The 16703-nt window shown below is 40.3% G+C and overlaps 1 protein-coding gene across 1 annotated transcript in view; it reads right to left on the bottom strand.

The window, feature by feature from the left end:
• The window catches only part of PREX2 (phosphatidylinositol-3,4,5-trisphosphate dependent Rac exchange factor 2), a 422278-nt gene that overhangs the window by 155477 nt on the left and 250098 nt on the right, over positions 1-16703 (bottom strand). The window contains exons 24-25 of the mRNA XM_073631775.1: positions 8756-8978; positions 7676-7883 (exon numbers count right to left, since the gene is read on the bottom strand). Coding sequence (XP_073487876.1) covers positions 7676-7883; positions 8756-8978 — 431 coding nt within the window. The remainder of the gene's footprint in view (positions 1-7675; positions 7884-8755; positions 8979-16703) is intronic.

Raw genomic sequence — 16703 nt, 5'->3', positions numbered from 1 at the left:
GGATTTGCCATTCCTTGGAACTGTGAACAATAAGTGCTAAATCAACACTTCACGCCCTGACTGCAATAACCTCTGTTTTCCTGTTTTCCCTGTGCAGATCCTTTAACTAGATCCTTGGGGGGTTCAGATTTCCTTAACAAAATTTGCTCCAGCCTAATTGCCAAAAGGGTATAACTTAAAATCAATCCAAAGCATCATGTATTCAGAATGTACAAAGTAAGATTTGCTTATATTTCGCCTTCCCTGATGCAAGCAGTTAGATGGCTTCTGGGAAGAGTCACACAAATATCAAATGTATTTATGGGAGGGTGTTTATCTGGAGGAGTGAGTGTTACTAGGCAGATTGCATTTACATGCAGACCACCCTAGGTAACTCCTACATGTAATACAGTGCGATTTGAGACGTATACTGCAGAGCGTGGCACCGCATCTAATAGTATTTCAGCAAAAAACTAAAAAAAGAAAAAGAAAATGGACTTTCAAGGTTGCCACTATAATCCCAATTTGGAAAAGAGGTTGGTCTCACATTATAATAAAAGTATCAAATTTATTGAAATCAAATAAAAACACATGGTGAAAAGAAGTACATGAACACGTCTAAATGGTACACTGTCCCGCATATAAATATTGGAGCAGAAAGCTGATAAAGGAAAACCACATGGATGGCCCAAAAATGATGATGACACCTGAGTCCAAGAAGATTCATTCTGGCTAGGGGCCAAACAGATGCAGTCACAAATATCAGCGCTAATGGATTACTACATGTTTCGCCAATAGCTTCTTCAGGGGATCCTATTAGTGCTAGGGGGCATATTATAATTACCCCCTAGCACCAATGCGATCCCCTGAAGCAGCTATTGGCAAAACGCATAGTGATCCATTGGCGCTGATTTTTTGTGATTTCAATAAATTTGATATCTTTATTATAATGTGAGACCAACCTCTTTTCCTAATTGGGATTATAGTGGCAACCTTAAAAGTCCATCTTCTTTTTCTGTTTTTTGCTCAACTCCTACATATAATGCTGAGCCTGACCTGAAATCCAGTAATTGAAAGGTGGAGGGAGGGAGACAAAGCACAGCAAGGCTTGGGAGGAAAGTGCTAGATGATGCTGGATGCCCTCCAGCCAGGAAATGGGGCATACTTTGTTTGAAGCTTCTAATTCACACTGTGAAAGTTAGACGGTAAGACTGGAGTTCAGCTTTAAAAGAAAAAATTTAACAGTTTTATTTACATTTTTTTCAAAGCTTATACATTAACCTTATACTCTAGCTTATAAACTGGTTTACGTAAAGCAGAACTTTCCTTGCCTTTACTCCAGTGCTGCCCTGTCCAAGCTCCCTTCCGGCCCCTGTAATCTTTGACTGGGCAGCTTCTGGGTACCAATCTCCTGCCATTTGGGCCTGGCCATGGTGATGTCACTCCAGCGCATGTGTGTTCAGTCAGCTCGGTAATGGCAAAATCGTGTACTGAGCTGCGCAGGTCAGTGTACAGTGGCAGATGGGTAGGTAAGAAACTTTAATGCAGAAGAGACATAGTATGGGTTATTTACTAAAACTGGCAAGTGCAAAATCTGGTGCAGCTGTGCATAGAAACCAATCAGCTTCCAGGTTTTATTGCCAAAGCTTAATTGTACAAGCTGAAGTTACAAGTGGATTGTACAGCTGCACCAGATTCTGAGTTCTCCAGTTTTAGTAAACCCCCCAGTATGTCTCTTCTGCATTAAAACCCTGCTTCTCTCCCTTTTACTTTTTAAAGTTCCACTTTAAAGCCTCTTTCACACGGGCGGACCTATCGGCAGTGGCGGCTGGTGTTTTTTTGCTGAGGGGAGGGCGGCCAACAACCACCCCCCCCACGGCACCTCAACACCCCCCCCCTGGTCTGCTGGTCCACCGGCACTTATCCCATTGGCGGTAATCAATAAATGTGTTTTATATACGGAATTATGCTATGTGGCCCCTTTTTATTTTGTATGGGCCATTTTCCTGAGACAGGCAATTACCTATCAGAAGAGGTTCCCCTAAAGTCTTGATATCTCTGGAGTTCCATTGTCATCTACTTCAAAGGTCCTCCTTCATTGCCGGTTGGCAATACAAGCCTATCTGACTCATAGAGCGTATGTTCCTATGAGTCCAACCCTTCTGGTAAGCCTGCATTTCTTCTGGGTGGAGGTTTCATCACATTAGCTTTCCATATTGGCTATTCACGTGGTGAACAGGATCGTTTCATTCAAGTTTGGACTATGAATAATTATTGTACATAAGCGACACTTGAAGACCACCAGAGACTTTATTTTGCATTTTTTATGAAAATTTTTTTTTCTTGTTTTCATCACATTCTGTGCATGTAACAATACACTTTTTTGTCTATTTGGTCATTTGGTACAATAGCGCTACACTTTTTTTATACACCTGTTACCTTGAACAAATTATCCTATTTGTTGTGTCAGCTGCTGAATGGTTGAGTAAGCTCAGGGTTAATCTTTTTGTTTTTTGTTTGTACATCCTCCCAAAGAGGAGAGCCTGCTAAGCAGGGATCAGTGGACAGATTCCCCTCTGAGAAGGCGGACTCCACCAGGAGTCCACCCCATGTGGAAGGGGTCTAACCTAGACTTTGTAGATTGTGGGCATACCACACATGCCCCAAAAAATGTAAATACTTACTACTCCTCCTCCCTTGCAGCTCCATGGCTACATTTACTGGTGACTTCCATCTGTCATTTTGCAGCCAAGACTTGTTTGTATTACAAAAGAGGCTCTTCCTGTTCCTGTGTACATTCACACTCCCAGAACAGGGTATGCAAAGATCAATGAGAATTACAATGTATCAATGTTATTACTTCTACATTGTAATTAGTATTACTCATAGCGGATCTGAGTGGTGACCTTAGACCTGCATATGTTCTCAGTTAAAGCAACCTTGCAATTAAAAATAAATAAACTATTCTAATTTCACCCGTTATTAGCCCTTAGTTAACCCAAATAAACCCCAATTAACTCATTTCTCTATTACCTAATAAAAATGTGACTACAGGCAGTCCCCCAGTTATGAACACTTGAGTTACGAACGACTCCTACTTACGAACGGCCTCAAATACCGGCCACTTGTGCTCCACGCGGGTCCTGGATACCTTTTGAGCACTTTTAAGCACTTCCGAACACATCCCACACTGCCGTACCATACCCCAGATAACATAACAAGTGCCTGGAACATCCCACATCCATGCACAGGCGGCAGTTACACTTACGAACGCAGTGTTCCGACCAGAAGTTACACTTATTAATGCAGTGTTGCGACTTACGAACAACTTCGACTTACGAACAAACCTATAGTCCCCATTGTGTTCGTAACTCGGGGATTGCCTGTATAATATTTACTAACTTGCTGTTCAATATTTTTGAAAATTTTGAGCTCAGTGAGTGTTTTACAAGCTGATCATATAATGTGCAGACATGATCCTGACACTCCAAAACATGTGTCATCTGGTTGTCCCCTAAGCGTCCAGTAGCACCTAAGTTATCCACTCAACACAAGAGTCTTATTTACGATTTCCATTTTTTTTTCCATTACATTTACATATTAGTCATTTACAGTAATAATAAAGAAAACTGTTTGAAGGGTAATTTGTTTTAGATTTTTTTTGTATGCAAGTCTCAACATATCCAAGTCCAGGCAGCCAAACACATCAGTCAGTGAGTAACAACATTGACCAAATGCGTTTGTAGTTAACAAGCAGCGCTGTAACATTGACCTCTATGGGATTAATTGTCTGACTGGGAGGCTGTGCATAAAAGATAAGAGAAAGGGAAGAACATTCATTAGGAGCAATTATTGAAACTAAAAACTGTTCTTGATTCAAACATCTCCTCTGATCTTCTTGACTATATCTTGACATAAAGAAATATGAACAAAGGTGTGATAAGGAAAAAAGTCCCTGCACCTTTTCTAAAATCTCAGCCACACGGAAACTGCATGGTGCTATACATTTCCGTGCATGAGAAAATGCGCCTTGGTTTCCAATGTGTGGGGGTATGTACCACTAGGATTTAATAAAACAGCAGCGCTTTTTTTGCTGCAGGTGTAGGAACGCATGCAATTTATGCGCAGTCCCACATCTGCATAGCTGTGAACTTAGCCTTTGCTTTCATGTTTTTGACTATTTATAATGAAGATCAGTATACACCCTAATAAAGCAAAAAGTACAATTGTATAGTATTTGATAATAACCAAACACTGGCTTCCAGATGTAACAATGAACCGTTATTAATAACGCTTGTTGGTTTTTAACAGGTTCCTGACTATTTTGTAAATGGCATCACACTATATTGTTTTCTTGAAAATGGTAATAAATGCTAGGCATTTGTACCTTGATGCATTCTCTGTAATAAGGTAAAAAACACCCCAGTACCTTTCTTTGCCCCTCTGTCCCTGAACACTTACCTCCAGTCTATTGTCACTGCTGCTGGGCCTGAGACATCTACAATTCTGATTCCACAATCCTTCAGGATGTGTAGAAAGGAGCAGGGGCCAAGTTTGCTGAGTGCTGTCTGTGTCTACGAATGCAAGCAGCATTGCCTAGGAGTGCACACGCACGGGTGTCTCCTTAGTAGCTGGCTAACCAGAAAGGAAAAAGCCAAGCTCCAAAAGGTCCACCAGAAAAACAACAAGAGAGGTGGAACAGCCCTTATAGTGTAGTATGTAGATGGTACTAGTAGGAAGTATATAAGGTAAGAGTAGTCAAGAAAAGAATCAACTTACATTTAGCAAAGTTGCGAATGACCAAGTAGTACGGTAGACGCAAATTTCAAAGTACACATGTGGAAAATATCTGTCTCAATACAGGGCAAATCGTTGGTCACTTTCATAGCTACAATCAGTTTAGCAGTGTTCACACAATAAATTCTGCCAATGTTGGTTTTTGCTTGCATCACACACATCCCCGCTGTTGAAAAAACGAAAACCAACAAAGGTAGAATTCCCTGTGGAAACAAAGCTAAACTGAGGAAGTGGCATATTTTAGCTACAAAGCACATCTGTGGTGTTAAGTAATCAATACATTTCATGTCCATATTAAAAACAATGACTTTGGCCCATTCCTAAACATCAACACACCCCAGCACGGGTGCCTCTATCGTCCAAACAGTCCATAGGACTTTTCCACCTTTATAAACCGACTAGCTGGGGAGATATCCACAAACAGTCAAGGGTTGGGGATTGGCCGTTGGAGAATAAAAGTGGTAATTTTGATACAGAAAATTTATCAGTGAGAACCTACTCTTTCAAAGCATAAAATAAAGTTACATAAAAATAAGGGTTTAAATTCACTTTAAATTTATGTTATTATGCAACATATTTTTGAGACTTACAACTAAACTCCCATGAATACAATAATTTATACTGGTAGCAGACAACTGAAAAACGGGTAAATAAATATATTAACGTAAAATGTGAAAAATCTATTGCTCAAATTTACATGGCAGCAGCCCAGCAGCATAATTAAATATTTATGCGGTAATTATTTTCATTAAAAAGGCAGGTGATGAAGAAAGATACAAATTTAACAGGCATCTGAATAGAATCAAATCTGCAAAACTGCAAAAATGAAACACCAGGCAAGTTAGTGATCCAGGTTGCAGATACATGTATTCAAAGAAATGGATGTAGATAGGACTAAAGGCTTCTGAGAGCCTATTATCATATAAATGTAATTACAAAATAAATTCTCCACTTGGGAGCAGATGTGTCACTGACCAATAAAAGGATTTCACTGGTAACAGTGTAATAAGGAGATAACACATTATTGTCAATAAACTAAGATACATGGGTTATTTTAACAGTGTTAGTTATTTCTTCTCATGATAATTTACTTCACATAGATAAATACTGATCAGGTGTGGAATCCTTTTTTGTCAAGAAATAGTTATTGAAACGGAACTAAACTCACCAATTTAATGGTATACCAAAACAGTTACATTTAAGGCACATTAACTGTTACAGTTAATAGTGTGCTTATGTTAGCTCTCAACCAAGCTTTCAATCCATCAAATGGCTGGTGTCATAGCTGATCACATTTGCAGCACCATGACAACTGCAGGTCAAAGCTGCTAAAATGGCAGCTTCCTTAGCTGTAAAAGATTGGAGAGTTTAGTTTCACTTTAAACCACCACGTACCGTATATACTCGAGTATAAGCTGAGTTTTTTAGCACATTTTTTTGTGCTGAAAGTGCCCCCTTCAGCTTATACTTGAGTCAAGCACTTTTCTGGTGCAAAGAATGACATTTCCCGAACCGGCTTTGGGGCCCCGTATCTCGGGGCCACTTGGTGCTAGGAACCAAATTTGGTGTGCAAACCCAGTGGAACTAGCACTACAACATATCCACAGCTGGGCTTCCTAGCACCAAGTGACCCCGAGATATGGGGCCCCAAAGTCAGTTCAGCAAATGTCATTCTCTGCTGCAGAAAAGTGCTTGACATTTTCCAAACCGATTTTGGGGCCCCGTATCTCAGGGTCACTTGGTGCTAGGAACCCCAGATTTTAATATGTTGTAGTACTCGTTCCACTGGGTTTGCACACCAAATTTGGGGTTCCTAGCACCAAGTGGCCCCGGGATACGGGGCCCCAAAGTCAGTCAACTGTGTCCATCTGCAGCAATGTCATTTCGGGACCCTTTGGGTCCAGAGACCCCAAATTTTGGCTGCAGCTAGGGGGCATCTAGGAACCCTTAACTACAGAGTTTGAAGTTCGGGGGGACCTATGGCTGCAAATGGGCACAGTGAGGCTGCAAATGGGCACAGTGTGGCTGCAAATGAGCACAGTGACGCAGCAAATGGGCATTGTTGACCTTCTTTTCCACTTACAGTAGCTGCGCATTTCAGCTGCGCCAATGGCTCCTGATGCTGCCTGTCAGTCCCTGTGTGAAGTGGAAGAAAGGAGAGAAGACTGCAGCCGGGCACAGTGCTGGATCGATCAAGGAGTCAGGTAAGTGTTTAGAGGGGGAGGGTAGAACAGCAAGTCCTAAAAAGTTTTTTATCTTAATGCAATGTAAAAAAAATTGTAACCTTAGAACTGTTAAAGTTATTGTTATGGCCAAGAGTCATGTGACATGTTAAGGATAAAAGTAGAACTATAGGCAAAACTTTTTTTTTCCATTTTGGGTAGAGTAAGGGAGGGCAACAACTATTTTAAGGTATATTTCTGCCATCTTTGTCCCATTGGAAACATTTTCCTTCGCTTACTGTCCCATGGCCAAAACAGGAAGTGAGAGGCAATCCATGCAAATTAAGGGAATCTTTTGGGGACTCCCAGATGTCCAGAACTAGTGTCCCCATTGGAAAATGTTCCCTATATTACTTTTCTGAGGACAACCCAAAATTTGGGATTTTCTTTTACTGTGACTTTCAATGTACTTACTTTTCACTTCAATTTCATAAGGTAAACAGGACAAATAGAGAGGGTGAATCTCAATAAAAACTTACAAGTGTTCTAACCCATCCATTTTTACCTTTAGTTATACTAAGTTACAGATCAGGGACATTTGGAAAAAGATTTAATTTTACATTTTCTGAAAATCAGATGGAAAGACAATCATCTAATGCTTATAGATTTAACCAGTCCCTGTCTTCTATGCAGATATAAGCACCTGAGAGTAATAATAATTAATAATAAATACTTACTCATCAATTTGAGACACACAGGTTTCCACTTCTGCCAGGGCTGACTGGAGTTTGCATAATAATTTATGATGTATATCCTGTGTTTCCAGATCCTCATCTCTGAGCAAATAACGCAAGCCATGGCCATCACGCTGGCCCAGTGAATGTCCCGAAGGTGCAGCCATGGTGGTTATTGTGTGTTGTAAGTACACCATAGGATTAAGTTTTCCTAGACAGATAACGGAAAAGCTTATTTTAAAACAAAATTCATCAATAGACATGACAATAACCTTATTTAAATATGAGACATATAATATGAAAAATCACATTTGCTTTAGAGAGGATCAACATTCTAACTATGGTGAACCAGATGCAGAAATTTTGGATCATCTACCAAGCAATGACATAACTAAAGCAATGAAACAATGTAGCTTCTAAGGAAGCCAGTATCTAATGACCATAAAATGAGAATGTACTGTATGTATTAGATATAGTTCAACATATGTAATCAGGGTTGCAGCATTAGGCGTAATAAACCTAAAATAATTCTGCAGTTGTAAAGTTGTTCCAGAAGTCTGACACACTGCCCACTAAGATGGGGCTAGAACTCTCCAATTAGTAGGTAACTTGAGTTTTGATGACTTTAGAGCTTTAAGCCCAACTCAGCAGGCTGCATGTTGGACACCTTTTTCTTTTGAAGCACCTTGAATGTATTTAGCAGATATTAACTGAAAGTTCACTTGGACTTTGATTACATAAACAAAACAACATCTCTATTGGGTTCAACTTCCAGGCCTGGCAGCAGCAACAGGGGCTGCTATGGTTATAGTTATTCCAATTCCCATGGGAAAGGACCTACCTGTTGACCTACTCCTGGGATCTTCAATACACATTCTACCCTTCAAAATAGTTCAGTCTTGTTCCTGTGCCTACCACACATGCTTACTACAGTTCTCGTCCATTCCTTTACATGGCTTTACCTCTAATTGGAATATGAGTATGGGCCCGCTCATAGGATTTAAAATTGTCTTTTTAAAACTTTAATAAAAAATTTAAAACTTATTTTATAAAATATATACCACCTACATACACAGTCCGTACCTTGCTCTGTGATTTTGTTTTCTTTGTCCTGGGAAGTCTGTTTTCTATTGTCTAGCTGTACCCCAAATGCACTGCCAAGTGATGTCAAGGTTTTGGGGTACGAAACCTGCATGACGTTGAAATGACAGTTTGTTGGGCAGAAGTCACTGCTATGGAGTGGTGAAATCTTTGACTTTGCTTGTTTAAATGTAGGCCAGGCTCTGTTTTTCAAAACCCTTGAAAACTGAAAGAGAAAAATATATGGATTCATGTATACAACTATTTAATAAAGTGGACTCCTAGAAACATAATACAATATTATTTACAAATACATGTATGTAAAAGCGTAAAATTATCTAATAACTGCTTCTAATTTTGGTGGAGGACTAAGATTGCTTGCACACATCAGATGATAATCTAAACAATAAAGTTTTTTTTGAAGCTCAGAAGCAACTTCTTAAAATAGAGGGCATTTCCATTATAAACCAAATTGTGGGTTATTTCATTATAGTGGGCAGAGCATGAACATCTTTCTTTTCTGTTCATAGGCCAACTGTGGATCTAGAATTTCTGCTTTACAGCCCAGATACCACCTTGTATTAAAAGAGCCATTTATTCCAAATAGTAGCTGTTTTAGGTTTGTTGGACATCATCTGTGCAGTACATGGTAACTGTAATTTCTACAGAATAAAGCTGGTCATAGATTTGCAATAATCACTGTGTGTTCTCCCGGCTATCACGGCTCCCCACATCCCCTGCTAGGAGAACACAATAGCTCTGTGGGAGGGATTCCCCCATCAACACTGTGTTGATGGGGGAATCAAGCAATTTTATTTCCTTCAACTTATGGTTGCAAGAAATAATCACATCATCTATTGGCCAGCTTACGACTGCCAGAATGGGGTTGACAAAGGTACAGTTACCCTCTAAATTACTTAAAGCTTAAAGCTGAAGTTTAATCTACTTTGCCTTCTGTAATTCCTCCCTCCTCTCCCCCCTTCATCAGTGTGCTAATGATATTTTTAAGTAAAACCTTTCAATTTTTATTCCTTATGCTGTACATAGCTTCCTGAAAACATCGCAGCACCCTGCCTGAGTACTCCTTTTAAGAATCCTCAGCAACAAGCAGTAGGCTAGCTCTTGGGAGGAGTTATGCAAATATAAAAATGCCTTTGTGGGTGGGTGTTCGTTTGTAGGAGTGGGTGATCCTAGGCAGACTGCATATGATGATTTCGAGACTGCCATGTGATGTGATCCTTCATAATTGAAAAAGCTGGGTGAGGCAGGAATGGTCAGATTGGAGGGGGGGGGGGGATAGATGATGCTGAATGTCCTTCAGCCAGCAGATGATGCAGGCTCCGTCTGACTTTTTTTTTTATATTTAATAAATTTTTATTTAGACGCATTCTAATCATACAATGTCACAACAATAAATTAACAATATCTGCATACAACCATTGTTGACGTGCACATAATATTTAGGTTTAAATATACATTCCACATAATTTATCTGAAATATAAGAAAAAAAAAGAAAAGAAGAAGAAAAAAAAAAAAAAGTTAAATTAATCGCTAGCCGACCAGCCGCCATAGTTACAGTGGGGACGGAAAGTATTTAGACCCCCTTAAATTTTTCACTCTTTGTTATATTGCAGCCATTTGCTAAAATCATTTAAGTTCATTTTTTTTCTTCATTAATGTACACACAGCACCCCATATTGACAGAAAAACACAGAATTGTTGAAATTTTTTGCAGATTTATTAAAAAAGAAAAACTGAAATATCACATGGTCCTAAGTATTCAGACCCTTTGCTCAGTATTTAGTAGAAGAACCCTTTTGATATAATACAGCCATGAGTCTTTTGGAAAAGATGCAACAAGTTTTTCACACCTGGATTTGGGGATCCTCTGCCATTCCTCCTTGCAGATCCTCTCCAGTTCTGTCAGGTTGGATGGTAAACGTTGGTGGACAGACATTTTTAGGTCTCTCCAGAGATGCTCAATTGGGTTTAAGTCAGGGCTCTGGCTGGGCCATTCAAGAACAGTCACGGAGTTGTTGTGAAGCCACTCCTTTATTATTTCAGCTGTGTGCTTAGGGTCATTTGTTGGAAGGTAAACCTTCGGCCCAGTCTGAGGTCCTGAGCACTCTGGAGAAGGTTTTCATCCAGGATATCCCTGTACTTGGCCGCATTCATCTTTCCCTTGATTGCAACCAGTCGTCCTGTCCCTGCAGCTGAAAAATACCCCCACAGCATGATGCTGCCACCACCATGCTTCACTGTTGGGACTGTATTGGATAGGTGATGAGCAGTGCCTGGTTTTCTCCACACATACCGCTTAGAATTAAGGCCAAAAAGATCTATCTTGGTCTCATCAGACCAGAGAATCTTATTTCTCACCATCTTGGAGTCTTTCAGGTGTTTTTTAGCAAACTCCATGTGAGCTTTCATGTGTCTTGCACTGAGGAGAGGCTTCCGTCGGGCCACTGCCATAAAGCCCCGACTGGTGAAGGGCTGCAGTGATGGTTGACTTTCTACAACTTTCTCCCATCTCCCGACCATCTCTGGAGTTCAGCCACAGTGATCTTTGGGTTCTTCTTTACCTCTCTCACCAAGGCTCTTCTTCCCCGATAGCTCAGTTTGGCCGGATGGTCAGCTCTAGGAAGGGTTCTGGTCATCCCAAACATCTTCCATTTAAGGATTATGGAGGCCACTATGCTCTTAGGAACCTTAAGTGCAGCAGAAATTTTTTTGTAACCTTGGCCAGATCTGTGCCTTGCCACAATTCTGTCTCTGAGCTCTTCAGGCAGTTCCTTTGACTTCGTGATTCTCATTTGCTCTGACATGCACTGTGAGCTGTAAGGTCTTATATAGACAGGTGTGTGGCTTTCCTAATCAAGTCCAGTATAATCAAACACAGCTGGGCTCAAATGAAGGTGTAGAACCATCTCAAGGATGATCAGAAGAAATGGACAGCACCTGAGTTAAATATATGAGTGTCACAGCAAAGGGTCTGAATACTTAGGACCATGTGATATTTCAGGTTTTTGTTTTTAATAAATCTGCAAAAATGTCAACAATTCTGTGTTTTCTGTCAATATGGGGTGCTGTGTGTACATGAGGAAAAAAAATGAACTTAAATGATTTTAGCAAATGGCAGCAATATAACAAAGAGTGAAAAATTTAAGGGCGTTTGAATACTTTCCATCCCCACTGTATACTGTGGCAGGTTGGCACGACTGCGCAAATCACCGTAGGTATACGTCGGATCTTTAAGACGCTATTCCAGGTGCCTGCGATGTCCGCCAGGCACCCACGATCGCTCGTGACAGAACGAGAATGGGGATGTGTGTGTGTAAACACACAAATCCCGGTTCTGTCAGGGGAAAGGAGACAGATCGTGTGTTCCTTTAATAATATGTCTCCTCCTCTAGTTACTCCCATTCCCCCACAGTTAGACACACAGTGAGGGAACACATTCAACCCCTTAATTACCTCCTAGTGTTAACCCCTTCCCTGCCAGAGATATTTCTACAGTAATCAGTGGCTATTTTTAGCTCTGATCGCTGTATAAATGTCACTGGCCCCAAAAAAGTGTCAAAAGTGTCCGATCTGTCCACCGCAATGTCACAGTCCTGATAAAAATCGCAGATCGCCGCCATTACTAGTAAAAAAAAAATAATAACAAAAATGACATAAATCTAGCCCCTATTGTGTAGGCGCTATAACTTTTGCGCAAATCAATCAATATACGCTTATTGCGATTTTTTTTTACCAAAAATATGTAGAAGAATATATATCGGTCTAAACTGATGAAGAATTTTTTTTTCTTGAATATTTATTATAGCAAAAAGTACAAATATTGTGTTTTTTGCAAAATTGTTGCTTTTTTTTGTTTATAGAGCAAAAAATAAAAACCGCAGAGGTGATCAAATACCACCAAAAGAAAGCTCTATTTGTGGGGAAAAAAAGACAAAGATTTTATTTCGGTACAAGGTTGCACGACCACGCAATTGTCAGTTAAATCGACGCAGTGCTGTATCGCAAAAAATGGCCTGGTCAGGAAGAGGGCAAATCCTTCCGGGGCTGAAGTGGTTAAAAGGATACTTCCTCCATCACCATTTACCCTACACTAATCCATTTTATGGTTATTATTAATATACAAACAAATACCTTAAGAACCCCAACAAGGGCCCGACCAATCGAACAGGAACATCCCTACATCTCTAAGCTGTACCCTCAAAGGAGAAAAAAAGGGGGGAACTCTCTCCCCCCCTCCCAACATTTCCACATTAAGTGAACAGTGTATTAAGTACAAAAAATCTTAAGAGTACACAATACACAAACTACACAAAAAGAAAACAGAGGGAAATATCCAATGTGTCAAAATCTTGGTAGGCATTATATTAAGTGCAAAATAGCGTAGAAAAAAAAAACTTCACACCCTGCCAAAAGATGCACTTAAAGTGCCAATATCCACAGCACCATTCCTAGCCAGTTCGACAATCAAAAAAATTAAGCCGGCACATAGTATAGAGGACCCACAAAAAATACTTGCATTACACACACACACACAAAAAAAAAAAAAAAAAAATGAACACTAAAATCCCAGTAAGGTCTTCCCAAAAATATATAGCTTTGTTCAATTTATTGTTCAGGTCTTCCATTGGTGACAAATTCACTCATCCAATACCTAAATCCCTGGCGGGTGGTGCGTCCAGGGGCACCCCACTAAGGGGAAACCCTGATGTCCCATCCCCCCCCGCACCATCATCAACATGGGTATGACAGGGTGGGCAAAAACCCACCAGGGCCCACCACCAGCTAAGGATGTCCTTTCCCACCCACCCCACAACATGCAAATGTAAAAAACATTCTACATACACATCCCCCCTTAACATCATAACTTAAATAGTGTCATAGGCAAATAGTTACTTACAAAAAAAAAAAAACGAAAGGGGGAAGTAAAAAATTTACGATTTCAACTAAGAAATACTAGACACATCTACACGGGAGACATACCATAATACGATCTACAATGAAGTGGCAATAAGCAGAAATATAGCTTAATATGTACATATCTCCGAAGAATAGTACATCCAGCCTGCCCATGTGTCTTTAAACTTATCATATAGATCTCTGACCAAATGAAGCCACCTCTCAGCCTCCATAATTTTATCTACCTCCCTTTTCAAGTCCGCTAAAGTAGGTCATATGGACTGTTTCCAAAACCTAGGTATCAATACTTTCGCTGCATTCAATAGATGCAGAGTAATACTTTTTTAATAAAACTTAATAGAGGATGGCATCCCATGGAAAAGGAAATGTAGAGGGGAAAATTCTAACAACAGGCATCCATCTGACTTACTGCAGCTTCTAATTCACACTGTAAGGAGCTTATACTGTGCAGAGAAATTAGACTAAGCATTTTCAGTACAGGAGAAGAGCCTGTACAACTGTGCAAGACTGAAGATAGGCTGGAGTTCAACTCTAGAGTGGTTGTAAAGGCTCAAGGTTTTTTACCTGCATGCATTTTAAAAACCTTCGGTGTGCAGCAGCAGCAGACCCCAGCCCCTCTTTTTTTTACCTGATCCCCATCTCGATCCAGCAATGTGCACGAGAGCCTCGGCTGTCCCGTGTCATTGTCATTGACTGCCACTACTGTCAATTACAGCCAAGTGAGCCAATGAGGAGAGAGCAGGGGTGGAGCCGAGCTGCGTCTGTATGTGAATGGACAAGCAGGTTGGAGGGGGGGAGGGGACCTGAGAAGAGAAGCATCACTTTAAATGAACTTGGAAGTGAAAAAAGAAAATACCTCTTCTGCTGCCCGTGCCCCCCGACTGCTCTTCCAATAAAGTAACATTTTTAGGTACACGTTTTCAGAAACTACCACTCATGGTACTGTCAATTTCCTATGTCCCTCCTGCTGCACTCATTGGTTCCTCCTGCTAACCCCTACATCACTACTGGGTCCTGTAGTGCAGAAGAAACCACTAAGAGCAGCAGTGGACACAGGAGACTGACACCCTCCTCTGCAATGGAGCAACGTTTGACAGTGCAAGCAGCAGGAGAAATATTTACTTTCATCCTTTCAATTACTTGTATCTGCAATTTTATTTAGGGGCTGAATCCCTTTAAAGAATCAAAAAGCCATCCACTAAACCAGAATGCATCACAAGTTGTCATACTTGTTATCTATTTGTTCCTTTAAGTTGACCTCAGCATAACCTGCCTGGTTATATTTTCTCAGTAGTCTAGTGTAGTTAGCCTTTTGACAAGGTGCCTGTAGTTGGTTCTAATTAATCAATAATGTAAGTGATCTGGGCACTACATTAACCTCTTCATGACCAGGCCACTTTTTGCAATACGGCACTGCATCGCTGTAACTGACAACTGCGCCGTCATGCAACATTGTTCACAAACAAAATTTATGTCCCAACAAATAGAGCTTTCTTTTGGTGGTATTTGATCACCTCTGCAGTTTTTATTTTTTTCCCTATAAACAAAAAAAGAGTGACAATTTTGAAAAAAAACAAAACAATTTTTTTTGCTAAAATAAATATCCCCCCCCCCCCCAAAAAAAAACCTCTTCATCAGTTTAGGCCAATATGTATTCTTCTACATATTTTTGGTAAAAAAGATTGCAATAAGCATATATTTATTGGTTTGTGCAAAAGTTATAGCGTCTATAAAATAGGGGATATATTTATGGCATTTTTATTATTATTTATTTTTTACTAGTAATGTCAGTGATCGGCGATATTTAGCGGGACTGAAACATTGAGGCGGACAGATCGGACACTTTTTTGGGACCATTGACATTTATACAATAGCCACTGATTACTGTATAAATGTCACTGTCAGGAAAGGAGTTAACATTAGGGGGCGATCAAGAGGTTAAGGGTTCCCTAGGGAGGTGTTTCTAACTGTGTGGGGAGTGTACTGACAGGGAGCACCTTGTGATCAGGAACAGCGATCTCTCTCTACTTCCCTGACAGAACAGGGATCTGTCTGTTTACATTGACAGATCCCCATTCTGGCTCTCAGAGGAGCGTTCGCGGGTCGCCGGCGGACGTCACTGCCGCCATCTACGTGCATTGGCTCCAGCACCGCATGCGTGCCCCCTAGAGCTCTTAAAGCGACTGACGTACACCTAAGCTGATTCGCGCAGCCATGCCAACATGCCGCAGTATAATGATGGTGGCTGGTTGGCAAGCGGTTAAACTTTTAGAGGCTCATTTATATAGGGGAGCCCTCTGCTGGTTTACTTAAAGAGAGCTCCATGTTTGGAGAAGCTGCCAGTCACATGAGTTTTTATTGTGCATAGCTTGCTTTGGGGTCTGAAGCAAGGGGAGTGCAATCCACACTTATCAAGCACAGTGCTGCTCGTTTTTTCGTTTGATTGTGATAAGGCCATACTGCTGCTTTAAGAATGGACCCCTAAGTATAAAAAATAAGTTAACTAATGGCAGTTAATAGCCGCATCTATTGTTACATTCTGCAGTACTTTAGTTGCACTTACCTGTATATAATTCATGACTTAATATGTTTATTTAATCATTTAAAAAATTAAAAATAATAATTTTTTTTTTTGATAAAACCAGAATGTTCCAGGAAAATAAGTGAATAATAAGTGGATTACAAGTATGTCCTATATATATTGTTTGCCTTAACCCTAGTTGGAGCATCCATTCAATGTGACATTGACTGAGCTTATTAGGATATGGACAGCTCACAGCTGGGAGAGCAAAGGAAAAACTTCATTTTTCTACAGTTAAGATTAAAGAATTTTCTTTTATGTTCAAAGAAGAACTCCGGTTTAGTTAAAGAGACAGATAATGCAGTGAAAGGCTAAGCGTTTGCATTGTATGTGTTAATTGGATGGTTCAGGGGCAGCCTTGTAAGTTATAATGAGCGCTTATGATCATCAGAAATGCATTTTATCTCTTGTGGGAATTTTCCAACAAGGTG

This window comes from Aquarana catesbeiana, linkage group LG05, assembly GCF_042186555.1.
Source record: "Aquarana catesbeiana isolate 2022-GZ linkage group LG05, ASM4218655v1, whole genome shotgun sequence".
NCBI classification, from domain to species: domain Eukaryota; kingdom Metazoa; phylum Chordata; class Amphibia; order Anura; family Ranidae; genus Aquarana; species Aquarana catesbeiana.
Note: the sequence above shows the minus strand (reverse complement) of the source record. Positions and strands in the feature narration are given on the sequence as shown.